Source organism: Callorhinchus milii, unplaced genomic scaffold (genome assembly GCF_018977255.1).
Source record: "Callorhinchus milii isolate IMCB2004 unplaced genomic scaffold, IMCB_Cmil_1.0 Scaffold4, whole genome shotgun sequence".
Lineage (NCBI taxonomy): Eukaryota > Metazoa > Chordata > Chondrichthyes > Chimaeriformes > Callorhinchidae > Callorhinchus > Callorhinchus milii.
The window spans coordinates 8347969-8372707 of NW_024704745.1; the positions used below are offsets into that span (position 1 = coordinate 8347969).

General features: G+C 40.2%; 1 protein-coding gene across 1 annotated transcript in view; it reads right to left on the reverse strand.

Moving 5' to 3' along the window:
- Positions 1–4667: 4667 nt before the first annotated feature.
- znf654 (zinc finger protein 654) overlaps positions 4668–24739 on the reverse strand; it is a 29179-nt gene continuing 9107 nt past the window's right edge. Inside the window, exons 3-9 of the mRNA XM_042334029.1 lie at positions 19626–19707; positions 19166–19301; positions 17094–17296; positions 15118–15254; positions 13926–14067; positions 10545–13242; positions 4668–10005 (exon numbers count right to left, since the gene is read on the reverse strand). Of these exons, the coding sequence (XP_042189963.1) occupies positions 9998–10005; positions 10545–13242; positions 13926–14067; positions 15118–15254; positions 17094–17296; positions 19166–19301; positions 19626–19707 (3406 nt within the window). The 3' untranslated portion in view covers positions 4668–9997. The remainder of the gene's footprint in view (positions 10006–10544; positions 13243–13925; positions 14068–15117; positions 15255–17093; positions 17297–19165; positions 19302–19625; positions 19708–24739) is intronic.

Consider the following 24739-nt stretch of genomic DNA (forward strand, 5'->3'; position numbering starts at 1 on the left):
ATGTGGCACTTTATCAAAGGCCTGCTGGAAATCCAGGCAGACTAAACCCACTGCTTTTTCCTCATCTACTTTATTGGTTACATCTTCAAAGAATTCGATAAGGTTGGTCAAGCATGACCTTCCTTTCGTAAATCCATGCTGGCTGCTCTTAATTATATTCTCCCTCTCCAGATAACTAGTTACTACATTTTTTTTATTAAGGTTGTAATACCTTGCCCAAAACTTTATTTTACCAACAGTTACTAATTTCCAGCAAATTGACTTGTATAAAGATTTTTTGAAATCCTTTGATTCCTTGTACTTTGCATGTTTTCCATTCTTTTACATTTTTAAAAAAAACACAAGCATATTCCTATTCTCTTTCTTCCCACCTAAACCTGTTACTAATCAAGAACTTGAACAAAACAGTGAACCTACATCAAATACTCTTTATATTTGATACTAAATCTAGTATTTCAGTTCTTCTGTGCTTAGATTTCCTCATTTGTTCCATCAGAAAAGGATATGTGCAGACTAAATTTTAAAAAAGGTGAGTTTAATTCACTGCCAGTGCAAAATAAAATAAATTTCTCTCCAATCTGTCCTTAAGGCAAAAAATATTTTTGGTGTTCAAATCCAGAGGCACTCACAACCCTCTGGTATGTTGTCCATTTTGCCATTCAATTATGGATGGTAACACAGCTAAACTTGATCCTGTCCTCCCATTGCAGCATTAAGTCAGTCTTAAATGAATCCAGCATCCTACCCTCTACCACCTTTAACCTGTTCCAGTTGTTAATATCTTCTATGTAAAGAAATACTTATTAAAATGATCCATCCTAAAATTGCCCTTCAGAACCCTAAATGTCTGAAACCTGGTGGAACAAATAATTATCTTCCCAAATAATAATAATACAGTAAATTCCTGCTATGTCGTCACTCCAATGGGGAAGAGCTCAGTGACTATATCCAGGGTGACTATCCAGACATGAGACTTCTGGGGCCACAAGGGGCAATTTGGACGGGAGGCCCAATACTAACACACAATAATAATCCTTGCATTTGATATAGTGCTTTTCACATCTTCGAGACATCTTAAAGCACTTCACAGAATATATTGTAAAGTGAATTGACTGTATATTTGTGGGTGAAACGCACACGTACTATTCCTGCGCAGAGCGAGCAGCTGTCAGGGTGATAGAACAGCCCTGACCCCCACAACGATCAGTTTATTTGTTCATTTAAGTTAAATACAGTACAATTTTAGGTATAGGGGTATGTGTCTATAGAACATTTCTTTGGTTCGTTTTGCTCACTTTAACCTGAATCACTTTAACAATCACGAGTTTGCTGAATGGCTTGGCTCTTCACGAGAGTTCGCTGAGCAGCTGGCTTGAGTGGTTCAGGCAACTTTGTTCCGATTATATATCCGATATTTTACTTATTGGGATGTATCGACAGCGACTTTACAAGTTAAGCTGGGCCAATAGAAAAGGTGCAAAAATATTGGCCAAACATTTAGGGGAGATTGATTGGTGCTATTGAGGCACATTTTACTGCCAACCTAGAATTTTTGCTTTATTGATCAAAACTAAACATGAGGAAATAGCACAAAAAAAACTTAATGCTTCTTTAAAGAAAAACTGGTTGGCTCATTTCAATTGCGGGGGTGTGGTGGTGGATGAGGGGGAGGCGAGGGTTGACGGTACAGGACACCAGTGAGCCTACAGGAGCTCACCACCTCCTGCCTCTCAGGGCTCAGCACAGCACATTGACAGAGAAACAGAGCGAGTCACACACACTCATGGACACAGAGCGAGATACACATACTCACTCACAGACACAGAGCGAGAGACACACTCACTCACAGACACAGAGCGAAAAACAAACACACACTCAGACACAGAGTGAGAGACACACACAGACACAGAGCGAGAGACACACTCACTCACAGACACAGAGCGAAAAACACACACACACTCAGACACACTCACAGCACGAGACACACACACTCACAGGCACAGAGCGACACACACACACACGCACACTCACAGACACAGCGAGAGACACACACACACTCACAGGTACAGAGCGAGACACACACACACACGCACAGGCACAGAGTGAGACACACCCACACTCGCAGACACAGAGCAAGACACACACACTCAGATAGAGTCACCCACACTCAGAAACAGAGCGAGACACACACACACAGGCACAGAGCAAGAGACACACACACACTCACAGACACAGAGCGAGACACACACACAGGCACAGAGCGAGACACACACACATTCACAGAGCGAGAGACACACACACTTAGACACAGAGCGAGACACACACACCCACACTCACAGACAGTCACCCACATTCACAGACACAGAGAGAGTCATCGACACTCACAGAGAGTCACCCACACTCACAGGCACAGAGAGAGTCACCCACACTCACAGGCATAGAGAGAGTCGCCCACACTCACAGGCACAGAGAGAGTCGCCCACACTCACAGGCACAGAGAGAGTCGCCCACACTCACAGGCACAGTCACCCACACTCACAGGCACAGTCACCCACACTCACAGGCACAAAGAGAGTCACACACACTCAAGACATAGAGAGAGTCACCCACACTCACCGACAGAGAGTCACCCACACTCACAGACACAGAATGAGTCACCCACCCTCACAGACAGAGAGTCACCCACACTCAAGAGTCATCCAAATTCAGACTCACACACACTCACAGACGCAGAGAGACACAGACACAGAGAAAGACACAGCCAGACACAGAGACATACACTCACAGAGACACTCGCAAACACATGGAGACACACAGAAACACTCACACACACACACACACACACACAGACGCACACAGAGACACACTCACAAATAAGACACATATTCACTCATACACACTCACAGAGACTCACACACACAGGCAGAGACTCACAGACACTCACTCACTCACACAGACAATCTCAACAGCAGGGCCTCCAAGTGAAGCCAATTTCCCACTTGCGCTGCTCCGTGGAAAGTGCGTCTGGAACTGCCCAGTGATAAACAGCCGAGAGGCCCTCCCCCAGCTCACTGTGCGTCTCCAGAGGCCCGGGGACCAGAAAGTACATTTTTTTTAGCGGGTCTGTAGCAGATTCCTCGTGAGAAGTGCGTCGCTCTTTTCTATTGGCCCAGGTCCAAAGTTTTATGTCTCATTGAGAGCACGACAGCTCCAAAAATGCAGTGCTGCGCATTGGTCTGGACTGAACCCAAGTCTTATCAGCAGTCCAGCCTCAAATCTTGATCGGAAAAATAAATTGTGGATCAGGAAGATTCCCTCTCGGGAGGATCCAGCCCACAAAACTACAATGTTAAATTTAAGAAAAAGCTTCGAGATGGTCTGAAATCTACTGCTTCAAAACAATGGGAGTCTCAAAATACACCACCCTTGAACTAGAGGGGAAATGGGGGTGCACACAGCCACCTAAAGATTATTTTAGTCTTTCACAATAAACGGGTGTTAATTAACTACCTCTCACAACACTTCAGTTAATAATTGTTACAAGTCAACAAATCCCAACGCTATGTCAATACAATAAGAAAGTTAATTCTATTCACAGATTGTTGACCAGTCTGTTATGATCCTAATATTAGAGCCGTAAAAGGAATCAGTGAAAGAGTTGACGTGTTTATAAACACAAGAAAACCACACGCAAAGTCCACCACAGAGCTTGTAACTGCAATAGATTGCTGCAAATGTGGACTTGCTTAAAATATTCTTATCAGCGCCCCTAGATAACTTCCTTTTTATTGCCTTCAGCCCTGTGGTTTCACTGCTTCCAGCAACTGTTTTAAGGCATTTCTCCATTCATAAAAACAGGCCCGTTAGTCCAGGACAATAAATTTGAAAGGTTTAATGAGGTTTACGTTCTGAAAAGGAAAGGAGAAATAGATATAAAGACGCCTGTTAGGTGGGGAAGATTTTGCAACTCAAAGGGTGGAGGTTTTTAATTTTTTTTATTGAATTACTTTGCGCCTGACCCTAAACAAAATGTTAGCAAATAGTTAAAGCCATTAGTCACAGGGTCATATAACTTAGCTAGATTAAGGGGACTGTGGGACGGAGTTTCAAAGGGTGGGTGTAGAAAGCCCGACCATCGATGTTGGGATGGGCAGAGTGGGGGGGGGACATGGAACAGACCAAGAACCACTATCCGTTCGCAGCATCTGCAGTCCACTCACAGTACGTGGGAGAAGACTGGAGCTAGGTTGCCTGTCCTGTCTCTTCAGAAGTTGTTGCGAAAACTTTGGGGGTGGGGGGGGGGGGGGGGGGAGGAGGGGTGGGTAGGGAGGAGGGAGGAAAGAGAAATGGAAACAGCATTTCTTTAAAACAATAAATAGCTGCAATGGGTAACCAGGAAGGATATAGAAGCCAGGACGCTGAACTCAATTTAACCAGCTCAGCAAGACAATAGGATGGATATTGTGGAAGGATGCAACCAAATTAAGCAAATGGGCTTCTTCCATCTGAAGCTCCTTCAAGATCCCTATCAAATCATCCAAAACCGTAGATTAATTTGCAGAATATGAAAGTCCAGAGTATGTATGTACAGTAAACCTCACGGAAGTCATATCAGTTGGGACCAAACATTTAATAAGAACTTATGCAAAGTATGAGTTATGTCAAACTTGCATAGAATATAAACTCTTGAACAAGACTTGGACAGATGTACGACTTATGCGATTATATGATTTATACAGATCAGACTTATGCGAGTATTACTGTACTAATTTCCTTTCTACTGCATTTTGCAATTTTGCTGGGAGTAAATATTGAAACAGTGGGTGGGAAAACACTTCAAACAATAAGGAGAACAAAGAGACAACAGTGACTTTTAATCAAATTCAGGCAAAGTACAAAAAACTAATTTTCAAACCAGGTTTTTGGGAACTGCAAATTATTAAAAGGTTCTAGGCCATATCTGCCAGGACGACTGCAGTTCAAATTATGGCTCAGCTCGAGCTTCATATTAACAAGCACAAAGTAGAGTAATGTACAAATGTTCAACAAGGAAGCACAAAATGTGGAACTTGCTAAACCAGGAATAATCAAATTTTAAATAGTTCCATTACAAATAATCAATAGAGAAAAGTGCAAAAGTTAATATTTCAAAGTGTATTTAATCTTTTGTGGAAATCTTTTCCAAGTATCAGTTTAAAAATAAGAAAAAAAACATTGGTGCCACATAAGGCTTTCCTCCCTTACTTGTCAGTGCCTTTATATAAAGAAAATAAATAAATCAGTTCTTTAAATGAGGGGCTTAATCTCAAGTTTTTGTAGGATTAATGAAGAAATCAATGCGTGCGTTATAAAAAATCCCAGAAAAAGGACCTGAGAATGACTGCACCTCAGAAGCGCCTTAAATTGGAGAAATAAATTGATTGAATCCAAGGAAAAATCTTTTAATCTCATGATCCAGGTTTTTGTTGCATTCTTCCAAAGTTAACTGTACCCAGAAATCTGCCTGGAAACCATCTTTTTTTGGAAGACTTCTTCATAATTTATACTTCCTCTTGAATGGCCCAATTTGTAGAGATTTTTTACACTTACAATAAAGCTGTCAAATCACAATACTTTTTTAAAAAATCCTGATGTTTACGTTATTTACAGCAGTTGCAAATTCAATTCATGAGCTACATAATTATTTTAAGTGGTGTAACACCACTATTCATTACATTGCATTTTAGTGCACTACTCTGTACTGTATTCCTTTATTAAAAACTATCAAAGGTAAAACTGGCACTTGAAACATCTTTACTGTTTAACTGATTATTGTCAGNAAAACAGCAGCAAAACTACTCTCCATGAATAGCAATAGTGGGAAAAGGCCCCTAAAATTCACAGAACCTTGGTTCACACTTTTGGATGGTCTTAAGTGACATTATTCAAAATATGGGCCTCAATCACATTAGTGGGTCCTTCCACCTGTTACTACTTACTGCTTCACTAGGTCCAACCTTGCTTCCAGTCTGTGACCGTTTGAACTTTCCTGCTAAAAACTATCTAAACTTCTTCAGTGATAAGACTCGAATGAAATTTATTGCTCAAGTTTCATCACAGTTGAATCCCTTGAACTCTCCTCCAAATATACAAAGGGAGTGTGAGCTCTCTCCCTCCATATGGAAAACAATTTGCAATTTACATGCAAAGGGAAGGAGGGGGAAGAAAGGCAGGAAGGAGATGATTAAAAGCATGGTTAAACTAGGCTTATTAGAGGATTTTGAAGCCAGAAGGGATCTTAGGAAAGAGTTCCAGAAAGATTGGGGACGGGGAGGGGGAAACGTGTGTCGGAAAGCTTGCCGTTTCCTAAATGGATATTGCGTGCAAGGTTCATGCAAAAGGCACAATGTTATGGAGCCCAGTGGATGGGGACCGAAGGCTAAAGGAGTGAGGGAGAAGGGAGACAGTGTGAGGACTACGATTTTAAAGTTGGAACTACAAGTCAATATATTGGGGAACAGAGAAAATGTGGGGCTTGAGGTGCAAACAATCTATTTGTCTACAGGCTTATTAAATTACCCTGTAAATATACATTATAGGCAAATGTACCCGAAAATCTAGAATAACTTCCAGGAATAATGACTAGTTGATGAAAATTCCTTTAGCCGCTCACAGTAGCAATCTTTACAATGTGTACCAATGAGATTCTTTTCTGCTTAAAACTGTAAGTTAAAAGGTCAGAAGTTGATAAAACTTCACAGCATTGGTAATTTATTACCCTTAATCTGTGAGGCAGACTTTCAGGTGAGATAGCAGGAGACATGGAGTTGTAGATCGTAGATTGCATTACTATTTCAGACGTGCTCCTGACATGGCGTGGGCCTCAACCTGTGAAACTAAGGTACATCGATTTCAGGTTTTGGAACAAAGATACAAATTTCAGGTCAACCTCACTAGAGTGGGTATGGGGCCTTAATCCAGTCATAGCAGCTCGTTGATATCAATGAAGCAACAGAAATTGAGATTCTCAATGCAGTATGTACAGTTACCTTATTGCAACCATCTTTATATCTCCACACAAATACCAAGGTTAATTGGGCTATTACAAAATTCACCTCCTTTACTTGCCCTGATTAGATAGTCAACCCAACTGGGGGAGGCAGTGAATAGATTAGTAGAGAAGGAATCTATCTGCTAAAATATCAAGAAAAGCTAGAGTGAAAACGAAAAGAAAAATAACTGAATGGGAAGGAAAATACGGTAAAGAGTGTGAGGAGGACGGACAAGTAGGATTTGTACTAAATTCATGTGATAACTAAATGTTCACCTTATGAAAACTTACAATTTCAATCAGGCAAGTTGTATGTTAAGGTGAAAGTGTTAAGCGAAGTCTAGCAGAGGCCCATCATACAGACTTGTACCTGTACCACTGGCTACTTGAGATTCTCGATCTATTTAAATTCTCAGTCACCTCTCTGCCCTTCTTCTCCCCGTTGATATTATGCTCTAAGTTTCTAACATTGCAAATTGTACTCATACTGCAGGCAATAGTGTCTCAGAGATCATGAAGCAAGGATGGAGAAAGGTGTTACAATCCTATCTAAGTTCTAAAAGGAATGCAGTTTCTAAGATCAGTTACACTGCTTAAGAAGAATGCAAAAAAAAAACATTTACCACGACCAAATGCAACCACAGTTGCCATTTAAAAAAAAATTGCATTGCGGTGCTGGAATACTGATGTATGCCTAGGTACTGAAGAATAAAATCTACTCTCAGGTTAGCCAGTCACAGAATCATAGAAAGTTTACAGTACGTAAGGGGGCCAGGAATCCCATTGTGTCTGTGCTGGTTCTAGCTACCTCACTGGAGTAATGCGGAAACTTTCCAAGTGACCTGATACAGCTTTGAACATTCGTGGTCACAGGTTCATCCGGTTCAGGGAAAAAAATATAGAGCAAACCATTTTGACTTCCCCAGTCAGTAGGCAAACCAAAAGCAAAATGATGACATTCAGTAATGCACAAGTTCAACCTTTATGTTTTACACTGAAATCATCAGGTATTGAACTCAAATCATGAAATCCGCTGAGATTTAATTACTTCATGAGTGGAACACCTAACTTGCATTGTTGCTTTGCACATACAGCAACTTACACCATCTTCGACAGCAAAATGTTGACAAGCAAGTGCATTTATTCCTCCCTACTCTCACAGATTGATCCCTGAATCAAATGGTGTCAATCAACATTGTGAAAAGTTGTGCATTTCATCATTTTTAAGAGAATAGTCCATTAATCTCTTTCCCACAATATAAGCTTTTTCTTTTGGAATACCAATATCTCAATGCGACGCAAAACCACAAATCCACTAACACTTGGTAGTGAACTCCTTAAAGGATATTTCCACTGATAAACTTGCAGATTACCAGAGACCACTACACAATGAATAGTAAAACAATCAAGTTTCTGATGGACAACTTAAAAATAAAATCCTGCACTCTTTAGCAGCTAAAGCGTATCCCTGCACTCAATATAAGGCATTTGAGCAGAAGGTTTGTTGCCCAAAGAAGTGAGTATTCTGTGTAAATCAAAGAAACTTGATTTTTGCATATAACCAATGCATGTTTCATTATTGCTTTTCTAACAATCCTTGCAATGTGCTGGAGTATGAACACCATTATTTTGGCTTGACAGTAGTTTATGCTTTCTTCTCCGCCTCCCCCAACTTTCATTTCTGTAGCATTTTCAGAGTGGTCACATTTCCAAATTTAGAGAGAGATCGTGGAACTTCTGACTGTGACTGTTCATTCATCATCTTTAATGTGTGATGAATTTCTGCAAAGTCAATTGGAAATTAAAGGTCCCCAATTTCTTGAACAAACGATTGGTCTGTTGTATGAACTTCAGAAGTCTTTGTAAAGATGAACAAAATGCTCAGATTTGATAAGCCCCTTTAAGAGGCATTTTAATGCAGAAGGGCTTTTGAATTTTTTTCATCAACAAATTTTCATCCTCAATGACTCCATCCTCAATATAAGTCTATTGGAAGCAAGACCTTTGCAAGTTACACTGAGGTGCATGTTCTACTGAACGCCATACAAAATGGTATTAAAATTGAACATTAAAATGCTGGGAGCCAAAGTCCAGTAGTTTTATAACTGACATGTCATCAACCCTGCAAGCCAAAGCCGTAATGGGTAGGCAGTCCTGCTGGACAAGTGCCATGAAACTCGCCAGTAGCTCTTACTGGTGAGCTGTGTGGCCACCATTAGTTTTATAGTGAATAAATACAGCCTTATAGAAATTGTTGTAGCATATACATACAAGATAGTCAATATCCTATGAATATCAGAACAGGGGGATACAGCACCTATAGGATACCCAGGAAGAAAAAGGACTTGATGGTCGTTCCCCTAATCAATTCTGAACTTTTTGTTCATCTTTCCTCACGCCAGCACAAGCATGAACCATTCAACATGCAGTGTCGTTTTGGAAGATGACCAGACATATATGACACTCCCTTATTAGTCAGTAGCAGTATTTAACTAGCTTGGATTCACTGCACCCTAGGATTATTAACAGTGCTTATGTTATAACATTACAAGCCAACTGGTGCTTTTTATTAATGCTATGGACATTATTTCTTTACTGCAAAAATAAAAAATTGTACCACACATTTGCTAGTGTTGCATGGCAAGACTGATAAGAATCCATTCACTTAGGAAGGTTACGCGTCTAAGCTTCACATCCATTTCTATAATGCATCACGGATTTAACACACTTCTTGCAACTCTTCAAGTTAGCTTCACTCTCCGAATTAAATTGCTGCTGATTTTAATTTGGTGATCGCCTCAAACACATGCATCTTTTATACTCCATCTTCCAATTGCCCTTTTCCTTTGAGCCTGTAGACCTCACATGGCACTTGATTAAGTTGGGATGAACTCTAGACATGTACATTGAATAAAATGGAAACCAAATGAACTGATGCTTCATAATGGTCATTCTCGCATGGCTTTCCTAGTCACCTGGAAAAGAAATTGGACTACAGTTAATTCAGTTTTTTGATTTAAAAAAAATGACAGTTTACTATTGAACAGGAAACTACCCTTTTTTAAAAAAAAAGTCCATTTGGACTTTGTTCACGTATTGTAGCTAAACAACTATAACATTTACCTGGCAATCAAAGAAAATGAATCCATATGAAAAGTTGACCAATCTGGTCCAATCTTCAGTCAAATTTTTTTTAAAAGAGCCTTTATAAGCTGTGTGTTATGGGAGTTTTCTTTTCAATAAAATCATGAATATGCAAAAGTCAATCTCAAATTTAAAAGGACCACCTATTTCAGCATGTTACTTTTTAAAAGTGTAATAAGGAAAACAGCACCATAACTACCTGTATCGCCAATTAAAAACAAAATAACCAAAGTGCAGTTTTTGATTCACATTTTGCACTAAAACCAGAAGTAGCTCATTTTCGCAGTCACTGTAAATCATACAAAGGAGGGGGTGGGGGAGGAAAGCCCTTAGATTCATCTTAAAATATAAATTTAATCATGGCACTTACTCTCATCGCCATCTGATTCCATAACAAAGAGTGGTCTGCAGTTTTTCAAGGAGTTGTGTCTTTCTAACGCTTCTGTGCTGTTGAAAATCATGAAACATTTGCGACATATGTGTCGTTCAGTGTTCATGTTAACTGTATTCTCTTGGGAACTGGGGGGATGACTTGAATCAGTGGATAATTTCCGACGCTTTGGCATGCTAATGTACCGTTCATCTAGGTAGCTTGGTGGCTGTGGTCTACAGTATTTTGGTTGTGCGCCTGAATCCTTCCGTTTCCTCACACCAGCATTCTGTTCTCGGTTAGTGGAGGACTGCAAAGCTGCAGGGACATTATCTTGCTGTGACGCCGTTGTGGCTTCTTCCCTTAAAGCGCCTTTTGGAACACTATTGTGCAACACTGCCGAGGTAAGCACTTCTCTCAAAACATCTGTTGAAAGACTGGGCTTATTGGAATCAGCATTGCCATCTCTTGACACATCACCTGAGTAAAATGAATCCGTATTCGAATCACATGAAGGTTCTTTCAATTCACTGTGTCCATTTACTATTTGTTCATTATTAATACCACAATTTGTGCTGTCAGATTCGACGGTGGAGCTTTTCTGATCCAATTCAATGGAAACTGGTGAAGGATCACTTAATGTGCCATTTGCACTCTGCTTGCTCACCATACTATGAAGGTACGTCTTTGGTTCTGAAAAGTCTTTTCGTGACTTCCATGACGGAACTAGCAATTCCACAGGGTTTTGTTCACTTATTAAGCGTTTATCGTCATTTGCCTTCAGTTTGGGGCTTGCTTCATTGTTTGCCTGAAAGTTTCTTTTATCACAGTCAGCGAAGCAGATAGGTTTTCGGCTGATGTAGTGCTGGGCCTCATGTTCGTAAAGCACATCAAGTTTATCAAACACTTTGTCACAGTCACGAAAGCTGCACTGTGCTTGGAAAACCTCATGACCCTTTGTGTGAGTGAGAAGTTCAGAAGCAGATTTAAACCTCTGGTTACAGCTATACTGTAAACAGAAGTACAATTTAGGGTATACATGCTTCTTTAGGTGGTCAATTAAATGCTGGGAATACATGAATTTTCTTTGGCAATAACGGCACTTGCCCTTATACCACTTCATTAGGTAATCTTGCACATTTTCATCAGCAGAGTGGACTTTCCTCGCATGCTTAGTCAGAAACTGTATCTTGGTGAAGACTTTTGAACAGCCGTGACCTGGACAAGAAAGAGAGCCTTCATTTCCTAAAACATCAGCCGCTTTTCCTTTGAAAGCAGAACTGTCTTGTTGCACCTCCTCTTGTGCGCACAAAGCTCCGTTTTGTTTATGGTCTGGTGAACTCTGCTTTACAACACGATTTCTACGTTTCTTTTTGATCAGTACAGCACCCAGATCTGAGCTAGACTTCTCATCAGGAACTGGACCAACTGCAGCGGGACCGACCGCAAGTTGATCGGCTGCAACTGGACCATCCGCTACAGGACCATCCACTACGGGCCCGGCCGCAGCGGGCCCGGCCGCAGCGGGCCCGGCCGCAGCGGGCCCGGCCGCAGCGGGCCCGGCCGCAGCGGGCCCGGCCGCAGCGGGACCGGCCGCAGCGGGACCGGCCGCAGCGGGACCGGCCGCAGCGGGACCGGCCGCAGCGGGTCCGGCCGCAGCGGGTCCGGCCGCAGCGGGTCCGGCCGCAGCGCCATTATCCGCTTGAGCATCAGCCTCTTTGCTAGAACCCTCCTGAGTTTTAGAAGGCTCACTCTGAACTCCATCTGAAGCAGGAGAGCACTGTGGTTCAGCAGGAGCATCCCCAACGCTACCCCTATCCGCTTCATCCCCTGTTAGCTTTTTGCAGTCAATCTCTTCATCTCCACTGGCAGATACAGGTAAAGCATTTTTGTTTTCATTGCCGCCATCAAGGATTCCATTGATGTGAGTGCAAGCTTCCTGTAATCCATCGGTAACATTGCACGATTCTTTTTGAGTATCCGTGTGAGCTGCAAGTTCCTGTTTTCGGACTTTCATCACGTGAGTTTTTAAATGTTTCAACATCTGCCCCTTCAATCTGAACTTCCGCGCACAGATCAGGCAAGTGAAGGCACCCCTTTGCTGATGAACTTGGGCGTGACGTACAATGTGCCCACCAAGGAATTCCTTTTTACACAACACACAGCGATGCATCGGAGTAATATGACCATCTGCCTTGGATATTCCTTGACTTGGCTGCAGTTTCTTACAGAGTTTTTCTTTAGTCCTGGATTTGGTCTTACCGTTAGCCTCCGTGCAATTCAGATCTTTCACAACCAGACCATCTTCAGAAGACTGCGGTGGGGTCAACTTGCCACTCATTAATGCAAGACAGTTTTTCTTCAGAATTCTCCAGTCCCAAAACTCAGGATCAAAATGCCAGGTAGTTTTCAGCACAAGCAGTAGTTCACAGCGAAGAAAACTTGGAACTGAATTTTCATCTTCAGTTCGCAGCTCATCTGGCTGACTATACAGGTTTTCAACTGCATTAAAAGACTCTAGTGTACGCTCAAAGAAAAAAACTGTAAGAGTGCAGGCTCTGCAGAAGTCCAAGTCATTTGGCAACAGATAAGAGAGAGTTTTACAGACTAAAGTTTTAGTATTTGGTTCATCTTGGTAGTCCATTCTTAGGGCACGTGCACACAGTTCTACACAAAATTGCAAGCCTTCAACTCCAATCTGTAAGGATAAAACAAGCAAAATATTGCATTTAACCGCAGGTTTGCAATAATCTTAAATTTAATACCAATTACATTTAAAGCCAGTTAATAGAGAAAAGGGGAAGGAGAGAGAAGCAAGAGCCCCACTAAAATGGTAGCTAATGTGCACAAAGCTCAAACGGAGTGCAATCAGCAGTCATCACTGCACGATCAGCAAACATGGACTTTCCTTACGTGGTTTTGAACTTTCAGGCAAGTTTTGCCCACAAAGTATTCAGTCAATTCACTTCACAGTATATTCTGTGAACCGCTTTGAGATGTCTCAATAATGTGATAAATCAAATACAAGGATTATTATGAAGTAAATGTCAGGGTCCACAACCCATTTGGGCAAAAAGCTAACCCGGGTTAGAATATAGAATGTTATAAGAGCATTCCTCTGTACACAGCTTACACTTTCCTGTGAGGTTATGTCACACAAATATTTGTTTCTGTCCTTTAATAAATTAGAACATCTGAATTAAGCCTTCTGGTTGGAAGCTTTAGAAGGACAGAAATCTACCCCGAAAAGCAAACTTTGTGAACTTTGGGTATTATAATATTTGATATGCCAGGATTATTATTATGAAAGCATGCCCATTCCCAAACTTGAGCAATGGGTATTAAATACAAAAATATCCATTTATAACTATTGTGCCATACCTCGTTCTGAATAACCCTGATGAAGAGGAAGATATGATTAACATTCTTGGATGTCAGCAAAAGGTGGTGGCACTTCTCCAGAAAGTGTTGCTTGGATGAATCAATTTTCAGCTGCAGCTTGCTCCAGACCAATATCAACTCCCTGAGCAAAATTAAAATGAGTCAATTTGAGCATATTAAAAACACAGCTCTGACAGAAAATCATTGGAGGATAATTATATTATATCACATGAAGTGTTGTGGCAGATAATTAATTCTCAACTTTTTGTGTCTCTAGACTGACAAACAAGCTGCCGTACAATTTACCTTCAAGTTACACCAAAAATAGGCGGTTAAGAAAAATTTTATTTGAGATAAATACCTTTACCACAATTAGATATTTTCTGAAACCATTCATTGTTATCACTTTTCTCCAAATATAGTGGAACATATTGTGCAAACCAACAGTCAAGAAACACTTTGCAAAACAGGTTACTGAGACACCTTTTGGGCACAGCTGGTGAATTATTTAACTCCTTGTAGACACTATTAGTTCACCAGCCTAGAATAAAGTTTTAACAAATTAACAGATTAACGTGCATCAGAACTGAGGTGGGAAAGAAGGGGGTGGGTAGAAAATGAGAAAAACAAGACTAACTCCTTTATAAAATGCCTACATTATTGTCAACATGTTTTCTGAATATTTTACTTGTGTGGCACACAAAATTATTACAACTTTTTAAAAATTCAAATCACTTTTTTCTCAAGCCTTTCTCTAACAAATAGCAAAAGAAAAATCTAGAAGCAAAAGCAGGTTGATTCGTTCAAAAGAAGCCTAAAGACATAGCATATCAATTGTATAACATTAATTACTTGAACACATGCACTGCTGAAATTGGGAGGAGCTGTTACTCTAGTGTTTGTTCAAGCATCAGTGTGCACGCGTTGAACAGAAAGCTCACAAAGCTTCTTCGAGCTCAAAGAGGAATTTCTCTGAATCTGCCAGGACCCTTGAGTACAAAAGCTGGTTTGGCAAGGTGTTAAAATTTAACATCCATTACATAACTTGGTGAAGAATCTAAAGAAGGTATTTTAAGTTCTCGGGTAGCATCATAAAAACGGTACTCCCACCTCAAAGATGTTGTGGGAAACAGCAAAGAACAGGTAGAGCACAACCACAGAACACAATTTTATTTTGAAAATAAGCATTCACCTGGTGCAATACACATCTCCGTTCCGTAGCTGTTGAGTAAGAAATGCGACACATAGGATCCAAGATAATTCCACCTGCTCTTCTGAATCTAATCTACAAATAACATCCAATGCTTCCTTGCAGTCAATCCGTGCAATCTGCCATGAAATAAAGGAAGAAGTCAAACCAGGTTCACCAATTCGGTCATTTCCCTGAACATTATAAATTTTTTCAACTTAAAAAAAAAAGTTAGTCAATGGAAAAGTTAATATGGGAATCCATCATCAGGGACAGAGTGACTGAACACTTGGGACAGGTATGAGCCAGTCAGAGAGTCAGCATGGGTTTGTGAAGGGTAGGTCATGTCTGACTAATCTAGTTGAATTTTTTGAGGACGTCACTAAAATGGTGGATAAGATTGTCTATGAATGTCGTTTATATGGACTTTCAGAAAGCATTTGATAAGGTTCCACACAAAAGATTTTTAGCGAAAATAGAAGCGCATGGATTCGGAGGTAACCTTGTGATGCGGCTTGATAATTGGTTGGGAGGCAGGAAACAAGAGAGTAGGTATAAAGGGAACATTCCCTGATTGGCGGGACGTGACAACTGGTGTCCACTAAGGGTCTGTACTGGGACCCCAGCTATTCGCCATATTGACTTGGATGAAGGAATAGAAAGTTTTATATCCAAGTTTGCAGACAACACTAAGCTAGGAGGCTCAGTAAATTGTGTAGATGGGAGTAGGAAGTTACAAAGGGACTTAGACAGATTAAGTGAGTGGGCAAAGCTGTGGCAGATGGAGTTCAATGTAGGGAAGTGCGAGGTCATCCAGTATGGACCGAAAAAGATGAAGATAAAGCAGAATTTTTTTAATGGGGAGAAATTAAGAACAGTGGATAAGCAAAGAGATTTGGGTGTTCATATCCACAAATCACTAAAGACTAGTTTTCAGGGCAAAAAGTAATCAAAAAGGCAAATGGAATGTTGTCCTTTATCTCAAGGGGCCTGGATTACAAAGGACAAGAAATGAAGCTTCAGCTGCATAGAGCGTCAGTCAGACCCCATCTGGAGACTGTGTTCAGTTTTGTGCACCACACTTCAGGAAAGATATATCAGCCCTGGAGGGGGTGCAGCCAGATTCACCAGAATGTTACCAGGCTTAAAAGGGTTAAGTTACGAGAAAAGGCTAAGTAAAAATGGTTTGAGTTTAGAAGGTTGAGGGGCATTTTGATTGAAGTATTTAAGATGATAAAGGGATTTGATAGGGTAGATACAGAGAAGCTATTTCCTCTGGTGGGGAATCCAAAACAAGGGGGTATCATCTTAAAATTAGAACCAGGTCATTTAAGAGTGAAATCAGGAAACATTTTTCACTCAAAGGGTGGTAGAAATCTGGAATTCTCTCCTCCACAAAGCCGTGGATGCTGAATTCATCCACAATTTCAAGAGTGAGGTTGGTAGATTTTTGGTAGGTCAGGGTATTAAGGGATATGGGGAGAAAGCGGGAAATTTGAATTGGAAGCTCAACGGGCTGAATGGCCTACTCCCGTTCCTAAGTTCCAGTGCTTCCATTCTAACCGTTTCTGCTCTCGCCCAGTCACCACTTACCTAGAATTTTGTCTTCAACTTAAAACGTAACTATATTGGCAAAAAGGTTCAACAGAACTTAGAAGTTTAGGTTTTATTTTAAGCGGTCCGAGTCACTACCCTGCATGAAGAGCTATATAAATACAAGTTGTTATTATTGGAAGCTTCGGGACCACACATGCCAATTAAACTGCAGATTTTAATGTAAATACAGCAGTATGGAATATACATGACTAATAATCGACGATCCAAGTATACATGAGCACAAAAAGAATTGCACAACAGTCCATTTGTAAAATTTCACAAGCAACATTTTATCAAAAGAATGCTTTTTAAAAAAAGTGCATTATGTCTCTGGGACGCTACCCCGCATGAAGGGTACTATAAGAATGCAAGTTGTAGTATACCTCCTGCAGTAAGACTTCTTCTGGGGACGAGCGACACAGCCAGGACAAAAACAAGTGCAGAAAATACTTGTTTTCACCAATTTGGGGATGATTCACACAGTATTTGGTCAGAGTCATTGCTTCTGTGATATGCTCATACTTCATCAAGTATTTCACTCTGTATTCAAGGAATACTGGAGATTCTGAGCTCAAGTATTCGGTCACTGTAAATGGATAAGCAGATGCACATTAAAAATACAACAGGCATTAAAGTAGTGTTCAGAATACAATTTGGATTATTTTTCATGTATAGGGAAAAAAACAATTTAATTGTTTAATGCAAGCAAGATGCATCAAAAGATCTTTAGCAATTAGAACCAGCTGATAAAAATAAAACCAATTGTGTGCAAATAAATAAGGCCCAGCTTGTTCTGCCTGTAACATTCGTCAATATTTTTGTGTGGGCGGAACTAGACTGGAGGTGAGCAATTATTTTAGAAACACAGAAATGGAAGTGGGCCACTGAGCTTGCTCCACCAGGTTGTTGGTTCACCAATATGATCGTTCAAATCCCAGTTCCCCCGTCATTTCTTCAAATCTCTGATAAGGTTATCAAGACCAATCCCTTAACATTAATTTGGGAATTAACCAAGCTCCCCTGTCTCCAACAACCTATCCCCAGGTCAGCCGAAGCAACAGCTGTGATAGCCTAGTAAAACTGACCGCAGGCTAATTGAGAAGCTGGGTTGCATTTGGGTAGGATTGTACAGATGCATAACCACAACTGTTTGCTTGTAAAATAACATGCTTTGCAGGCCAGCAGGGGGCCATCTATAGGTCCAATCAATACTTGTTAAATCTGGGAAAGTACTGGTAATAGGAAGAATGATAATACGAATATTCAGCATAACTTAGGAGCAGGAGGATTTGGCCAAATGTAATGGTGCAATGAGTCACTCTGCCAGCTAGTACTGCGCAAATGTGGAGTCCTGTAGCTCAGTGGTTAGAGCACTTGCCTTGCAAGCAAGACACCTGGGTTCAATTCCAGGCAGGGTGAAACCTTCGGCAAGTTTCCATACTCCATACGCCTAATAATAATCCCTCCAAAACAAAATAACAAATTGGCAATTTTCAATCCACGACAGTTTGTGGGACACTGCTGTGCACAATTGGCTGCTGCGTTTCACCCACAAATATACGGTCAATTCACTTTACAGTCTATTCTGTGAAGTGCTTTGAGACGTTGAGAAGTCGTGAAAAGCGCTATATTAAATGCAAGGATTATTATTATTATAATGTGAAAGATACATTACCAAAGTATTAACACTCATATTATTCAAACGTAAATACAATCTAAAAATATCACTATTAGTGTGTAAATAGGATATATAAAATGCCAATTATGCAAAACACTTAATGCATCACAATAAAACAATTGATTGGGCTATTTATTCACCATCGCTATTTTAAATTGATCTTTTTAAAAACTCCCTTTCAATGGTGATCATGTCCGAAATGTCATAATGGACCACATAGTATCGACAGTCCAATAATAATAAGTTTGATCAAAGGCTCATTTCAAAATTGAACAATGTTTGTAGCACATTAGCATGTGTAGAGGTGTCATTGGGTTTGCAGCAGTACTAGAAAAAGTTTTACATCTCTGTAGCAAATGTAAAAGAAATTTATACAGAACATGAGGGGTATGTCATTTTTAAACAAATGAAGTTTAAGGTCAGACCAGTTTAATTTATGCTGCAGTAGCAAGAGAGACAAAGACTATTGCCGTGTCCAATAGTACTTGTTGTTAAAATCAACTACATCCATTAAATTACAGTAAGGATTCAATGAGTCCGGGGGGGGTGGGGGTGCGTGAGCCAAAGTGATATACTATGGAACGACACCGCTACAACTTTAACATTCTGCCAAATGTCATCACTCAAGACAGACAATTCAGCAGTTTTCAGTAACATGAGCATGCAACAAGGCCTATATGCCATTTGTTATATTATTATTTGTTAACTATTTTTAAAAGGAGCTGTTACAGATTCAGAAGATCCTCACAACTCCAATTACGAACGCAAGAACTGTACCTGATTCCTGAGTTACTGACTTTTGATTCACAATGGATTGTAGTACTGGATTCTGCCATGGTCCCCCATTTTTACTCATCTTGATTAGCACGTCAAATTCTGCATTTATGTCACTTTGTAAGACATTGTGACATTCCTGTGTGGGTGGGGAAGGGGAGAGAGAAAGATAAGGTTGGGAGGAAGAAAAAACAACTGTTAAAGATTGGGGGGGGGGGGAAAAAGGAAATTTACCTCAATCTAAATCTTGTTGATCTATAAGATACACATTCACTGCAATAAATCCTGTGAAATACTACGAGGCATGGACAATGTGATAAGGTGCTATGTAAACTGCAAATATTATAATGACGTTAGTTTGTCAATAAACCAAATCATTCTGTAATTTGAGTACATTACACCAAACTAGTCTGCTTATTTTAACTGAGTAATGAGCAGTAGGGATGAAGCCAAAAAGAAATACCTGAATGGATTTTAAAAAGTCTTCCCAATATTCTTTAGATTGCTCATCATCCGTAAAATACAGCAACACTTCAAAGCAGCTCCTATAAACAGGGAGAAGGTACAAGTACAGAGTAGGAATACAATATTTCAGTTTGGGTTTTGAAAATATTAAAATCAGAATTTCAGCTTTATTAAACTTTTTAAATAAACTGATGGCTTTGCAAGATTATAAGGAAGATACTGTACAAGATCGATTACATCAGAAACAGTTAGCTTCCTCGTGCTGTACTGCAGAGCAGTAATGAAAACAAGAGTTGAAAGTTAACCAGAACCAGACCTCAGTGCAAAGCGAAACAAGCTACCAGCACAAGCTTCACTCAATTAATGCATATGACCTTTATTAACCTTGACCTGAACCAGATGAACTATAGCCACTATCAAACTCAATCGCTTACACAATTTCCCAATTCTGTAGGAAGGTAATCGAGCAGCTCCAAAATATACATATAGAGAGAGATTATAATGTATTATATATATGAAATGTAATATATATCTTTATCTCTTCTCTACACTCATAAAACGACAATGTCTGCCTGTGCTTCAAGAAGGATCTCAGTAACCAATTGACGTAGATACATGATTTATACCTCATCGGAAAGGTCTTGCATCTGGGAGTGACAAGGGCATATTTGTTTTCGGGTATCTCCTATCGTTTATGAGCTATGACGTAAAATGGATTTCAGTTTTGAGTTTTCGCTGCAGTTACACCTGGTGGCTGCCGAGTCAAAGTGGCACTGTGGCATCGTGTGTCACAGAACACCTTCATATGTACCCACGCACTGCAGTTACGCCAGGTGGCTACGCCAGTTGACCGAGGTGCTGTGGCACCGTGCGTCAGAGCACGCACGTAGCCAAGTGACGTGAAAACAATAAAGAACACAGATAAAGTTAAGCCGCAGCAACAACAACACAATTATATTTTTAAAGCACCTTTCACATCGGGAGGACGCCCCAGTGATTATAAATTATGTATTTATATTGACCATTATAAAGATACCTAAGCGAAAGTCAAACCTTTCAAGGATAATTAAAAATGCTGGACAAAAGAGACAAGGCCCATTAAATGAAACTGAAGAACAAAGTACAGTGCAGCCGCACTTCAATGCTGAAATGACTGCAACAGCGTGCCAAAATGAGTTTCCCACTCAAAGAACAGCACGGCCAAAATGTGTCCACCCAAAGGAGTTGTCCCAGATGACTATAAAGGTGAAATATCTGTCTGTATGTCAATCTACATCCCGTATTGGATCTTCTGGTTGCAAGCGTAGCTGCAACAGGTACAGCTAGTACATATATATATATATTATACAGCTAGTATATATATTATTATATATAATATAGTATATATAAAATATATCATTACATATATAGAGTGCTCACAGCACCAATTTTAGGCCAAAGCAGCTTTAAAGTGAAGGAGAGTTGAATTTTGTTTTATAATTGCAAATTTTAAAAATAAGATTAGTTAATGCATCAGAATTCTTTAGCAAAAGAGCTGTACTAATTTTCTCCCATAGGCACAAACTGTGTAAGGTTTGCTGCAATTGTCACCACCAAGTTCTTTTCTGAAAATATCATGAAATGTCATTATTTATTAACCTGAAGTAAAACCTTTTTCTCTTTGGAATAGTCTTTATAAATCAGACAATTTGTCACTTCAACGTATCAAAATTATCCGCATACATTTCTTCCGGGATCAATAAAAAACACGCTTTTGGGTCAAAAATTATTCACCGCACTTCATTTGACATAGTGCTTTGGTAATATTTCACTCATTGTCCCCGGTTTATTGAGCTAATTTTCCAACTCACTCCATCAACCCCCTTCCCCCCACAATCCAACTCTCTTGGTTGAGTTTAAGTTCCTCAAAGCTCTTCAACACATCATGAAATGATTCACTGTAATTCATTGCATGACTAGCTATCTAAAGCATTCCACCGCACCTCAGTCAATTCTCACTAATAGCTCACAACCCTATAATTTTAATTTGAAGAAACAAATCAAAACCCTACTGGAGAAAGTGCTATGAATTTAATCCAAAAGATAATTGGGTATGTTTCTTGGNAAAAAACTGGGGTCAGACTAAAAACGTGCCTGACGTTTGACAAAACAAATTACCTCTAACCTAAACATAAACCCTTCAAGAAAAGCTTCATCAAAAACAAAGCTAAGGGCAATGTGGGAAGCTCAAAGCAAGAACTAGAGGGGATTCCAATACTGATACTTCCTGATTAGCACCGGGGCCAAAGCTGGATTAATTCCAAAGCAAATCTAACAGGTGGAAGGGGTGGGAGGAGGGATAAATGTGAACAAAATAGCTTATACTGAAGCATTCCCTGCCATTTCGCACCAAGGAGAAGAAACAAATCAAATACCCTGCTGGAGAAACCACTATAAGTTTAATTCGTAAGAGAATTAGGTATCTTTCTTGGGAAAAAAAATGAGGTGGGACTAAGAATGAAGAGAGCGGATTTTGGAGCATATTGGTTAGTAAAGCTTCCTGTTTCTACTAGTTCTCTTTTACATAAGCTTCTCTTTCAAAAGGTTCTTCTTGTCCATCTAAAATACTACACAAAAGATGCGTGCTGAGGAACCGCAGTTCATTTGACATAGTGTTTTGGTAATCTTATTAATGGATTACCAGCCCTATGGCAAGCGAAAGGTCAATTGAGTGCTTCATGTGTGGCCCTCCAGAAGCATTTACTGAAGCAAAGGGAACCAAAGAGATATTTACAAAACAATGTTTTAATACTTTTATTTTGCAACACTCTTACGTACCTGGATAATAAAGAGTTTAGATGCTTCATTGTAGCAGAAATACTTAACATAGAATATCAGTAAACAGTTTTGTGGATCCCAATTAAAGTACACTCACAGGTAATTAGGGGAGTTATAATGCAACATAAATTTACATAGTGCCTTTCATGTCAGGAGGCCAAGGCACTTGACATTTCTGACTTGGTACCTGAACTGGGGGTGGGAGCCGATGGTGCCGGGGAGTGTATAAAAATGACTGAAGGCACGGTCAAAGAGGAAGGTCTCGAAATGGACCTTGAAAGGGATGAATGAGGGAGTTGGAGGCGCTCCAGGATGGAGTTCCAGAGGGTGCCCACCGATGGTGGGGCAAGGTAGGGCAGGGAACATGAAGCAGGCCGATGCCCGCTGAGTGAAGTGAGTGTCTGGATTGGTGTGGTTTGGTGGTGGAAGGATTTGAAAATATAAGTGTGATCGTGAACACAATCCGTTAGGATATCAGACGCCAATTGAGCCTGGCGAGGTACGGGTGATAGGCTTGCGGAGCCTAGTGCGGGAAAGGACACGGTACGGAATTCTGGATAGTCTGCAGCTTGTGTAGAGAAGAGATGGGTAGTCTGGTGAACAGAGTGCTGGCATAGTCGAGCCTGAATGGAGTAAATGCATGGATTAAGATCGTGGCAGCCCAAGGGGAGAGGTAGTGGCAGAGATGGGCAATATTATGGAAGTGAGGAAATGCTGAGCATAGATGTGAGCTTTTAAGGACAGTTGGGAGTTGAAGAAGATACCGAGATTCCGCATTTGCTCCCCAAAGTGAAGTGTGTAATCATTAACATGAATTGTACGCCTATGATACACAACATAAAAGAACAATAACTTGCATAGCACCCTTCACACAGGGTAATGTCTCGGGAGCACTGTACAATGATGGGTTGGACGCTGAGTAAGGGACAAGGAGGAGGACTGGAGCTCAACACCGGATTTACCTTTGAGCAGTTGATCATAGATTTAACTGACAACCATTTTAAGTTATGCAATTTCAAAGACAACACCCGTGTGAAGGGCTCTATATAAATGCAGGTGTCTTTTTGTTGCAGTGTCTCAAATTACTTGTGAAGTAATGATTTGCTAAAATGTAATATTTGGAATAAAAAAACTCCACTAAACTACATCAGCCTAACCAGTCCAAACTTTATAGAGGATGAACAACACTAAGCCATGGCATATGGAAAATAATCAATACTTTGAACTATACAAAACACATAGCTACACAAATGCAAGCAAGGGCCTTCATAATTAAGGGTCTTATTTTCTATGCAATAACCTTTTTCTAAAAAAAACATTTTTGATGGAGGGGTGAAGGAAGGTAAAAGGGTGACCCTTTAGTGTGTCCCACTTCAATAGTTGAATCATGCAATTTCCAGCAGCTGCTCTACTCTGCTGTGAAAACTGGTTGTCTAAATTAAGGCCTGTATAGTACTGTTCTATTTTATTAATACTTATTCAGTGTTGAGTTAGAATCAGGACCTCAAAATAAACCCCAGATGTATTGATTTGAAATGATGGTGGGTAATACATTTTATCAATCAGCTTAATCATGATAGATTTGGACCTCAACTTTTTTTAAAAAAAATTGGGCCGCGGTATCTCAAGCTTTTCAGCTATTTAAAATGTATTCTAAGCGTTCATAGAATATTACACCACAGAATGAGGCCATTTGGCCCATCATGCCAGCTCTTTGGAAGAGCTACACAATCAGTTCCACTCCCCCGCTCCTTCCATAGAATCATAGAACACAGAATTAAAATGTTAGTCATTTTCTATATTTTTAGCGATCCAGTCTATGCCAGCGCTTCCACATGGTAGTGTCACCAATCACAAGACGGGTGATGTCACTGCAGACATGTGCAGGAAGGAGCCAGTTCTGTCGGTGACCATTGCTCTTGAAAATTGGGTTGTCGTACTTCAAATCTTGCGTTATTAAGCTTGACAATGCAATTTCGATTCCAACTTGAAGTGCAGTGACAGAATTCAGTCGGGATTTTCTGTTTTATGCGGTCGGGGGCTACAATCCAATCTGTGTTGTGATTGAATTATAAATGAATCCATGTTATAATGAGGAAGATTATGACTATATTTAACTGCAATGATATACACTGCATAACTTGTGATTTTGTGTGTAAGCCTGGCTCAATGGTAGCACTCTCGCTTCCAAGTCAGAAGGTTGTCGGTTCAAGCCCCATGTCAGGACTTGGGACTCAGATAGTCTAAGATGACAGTTCAATGCAGTGCTATGGATGTGTGTTGCATTGTCGAGTT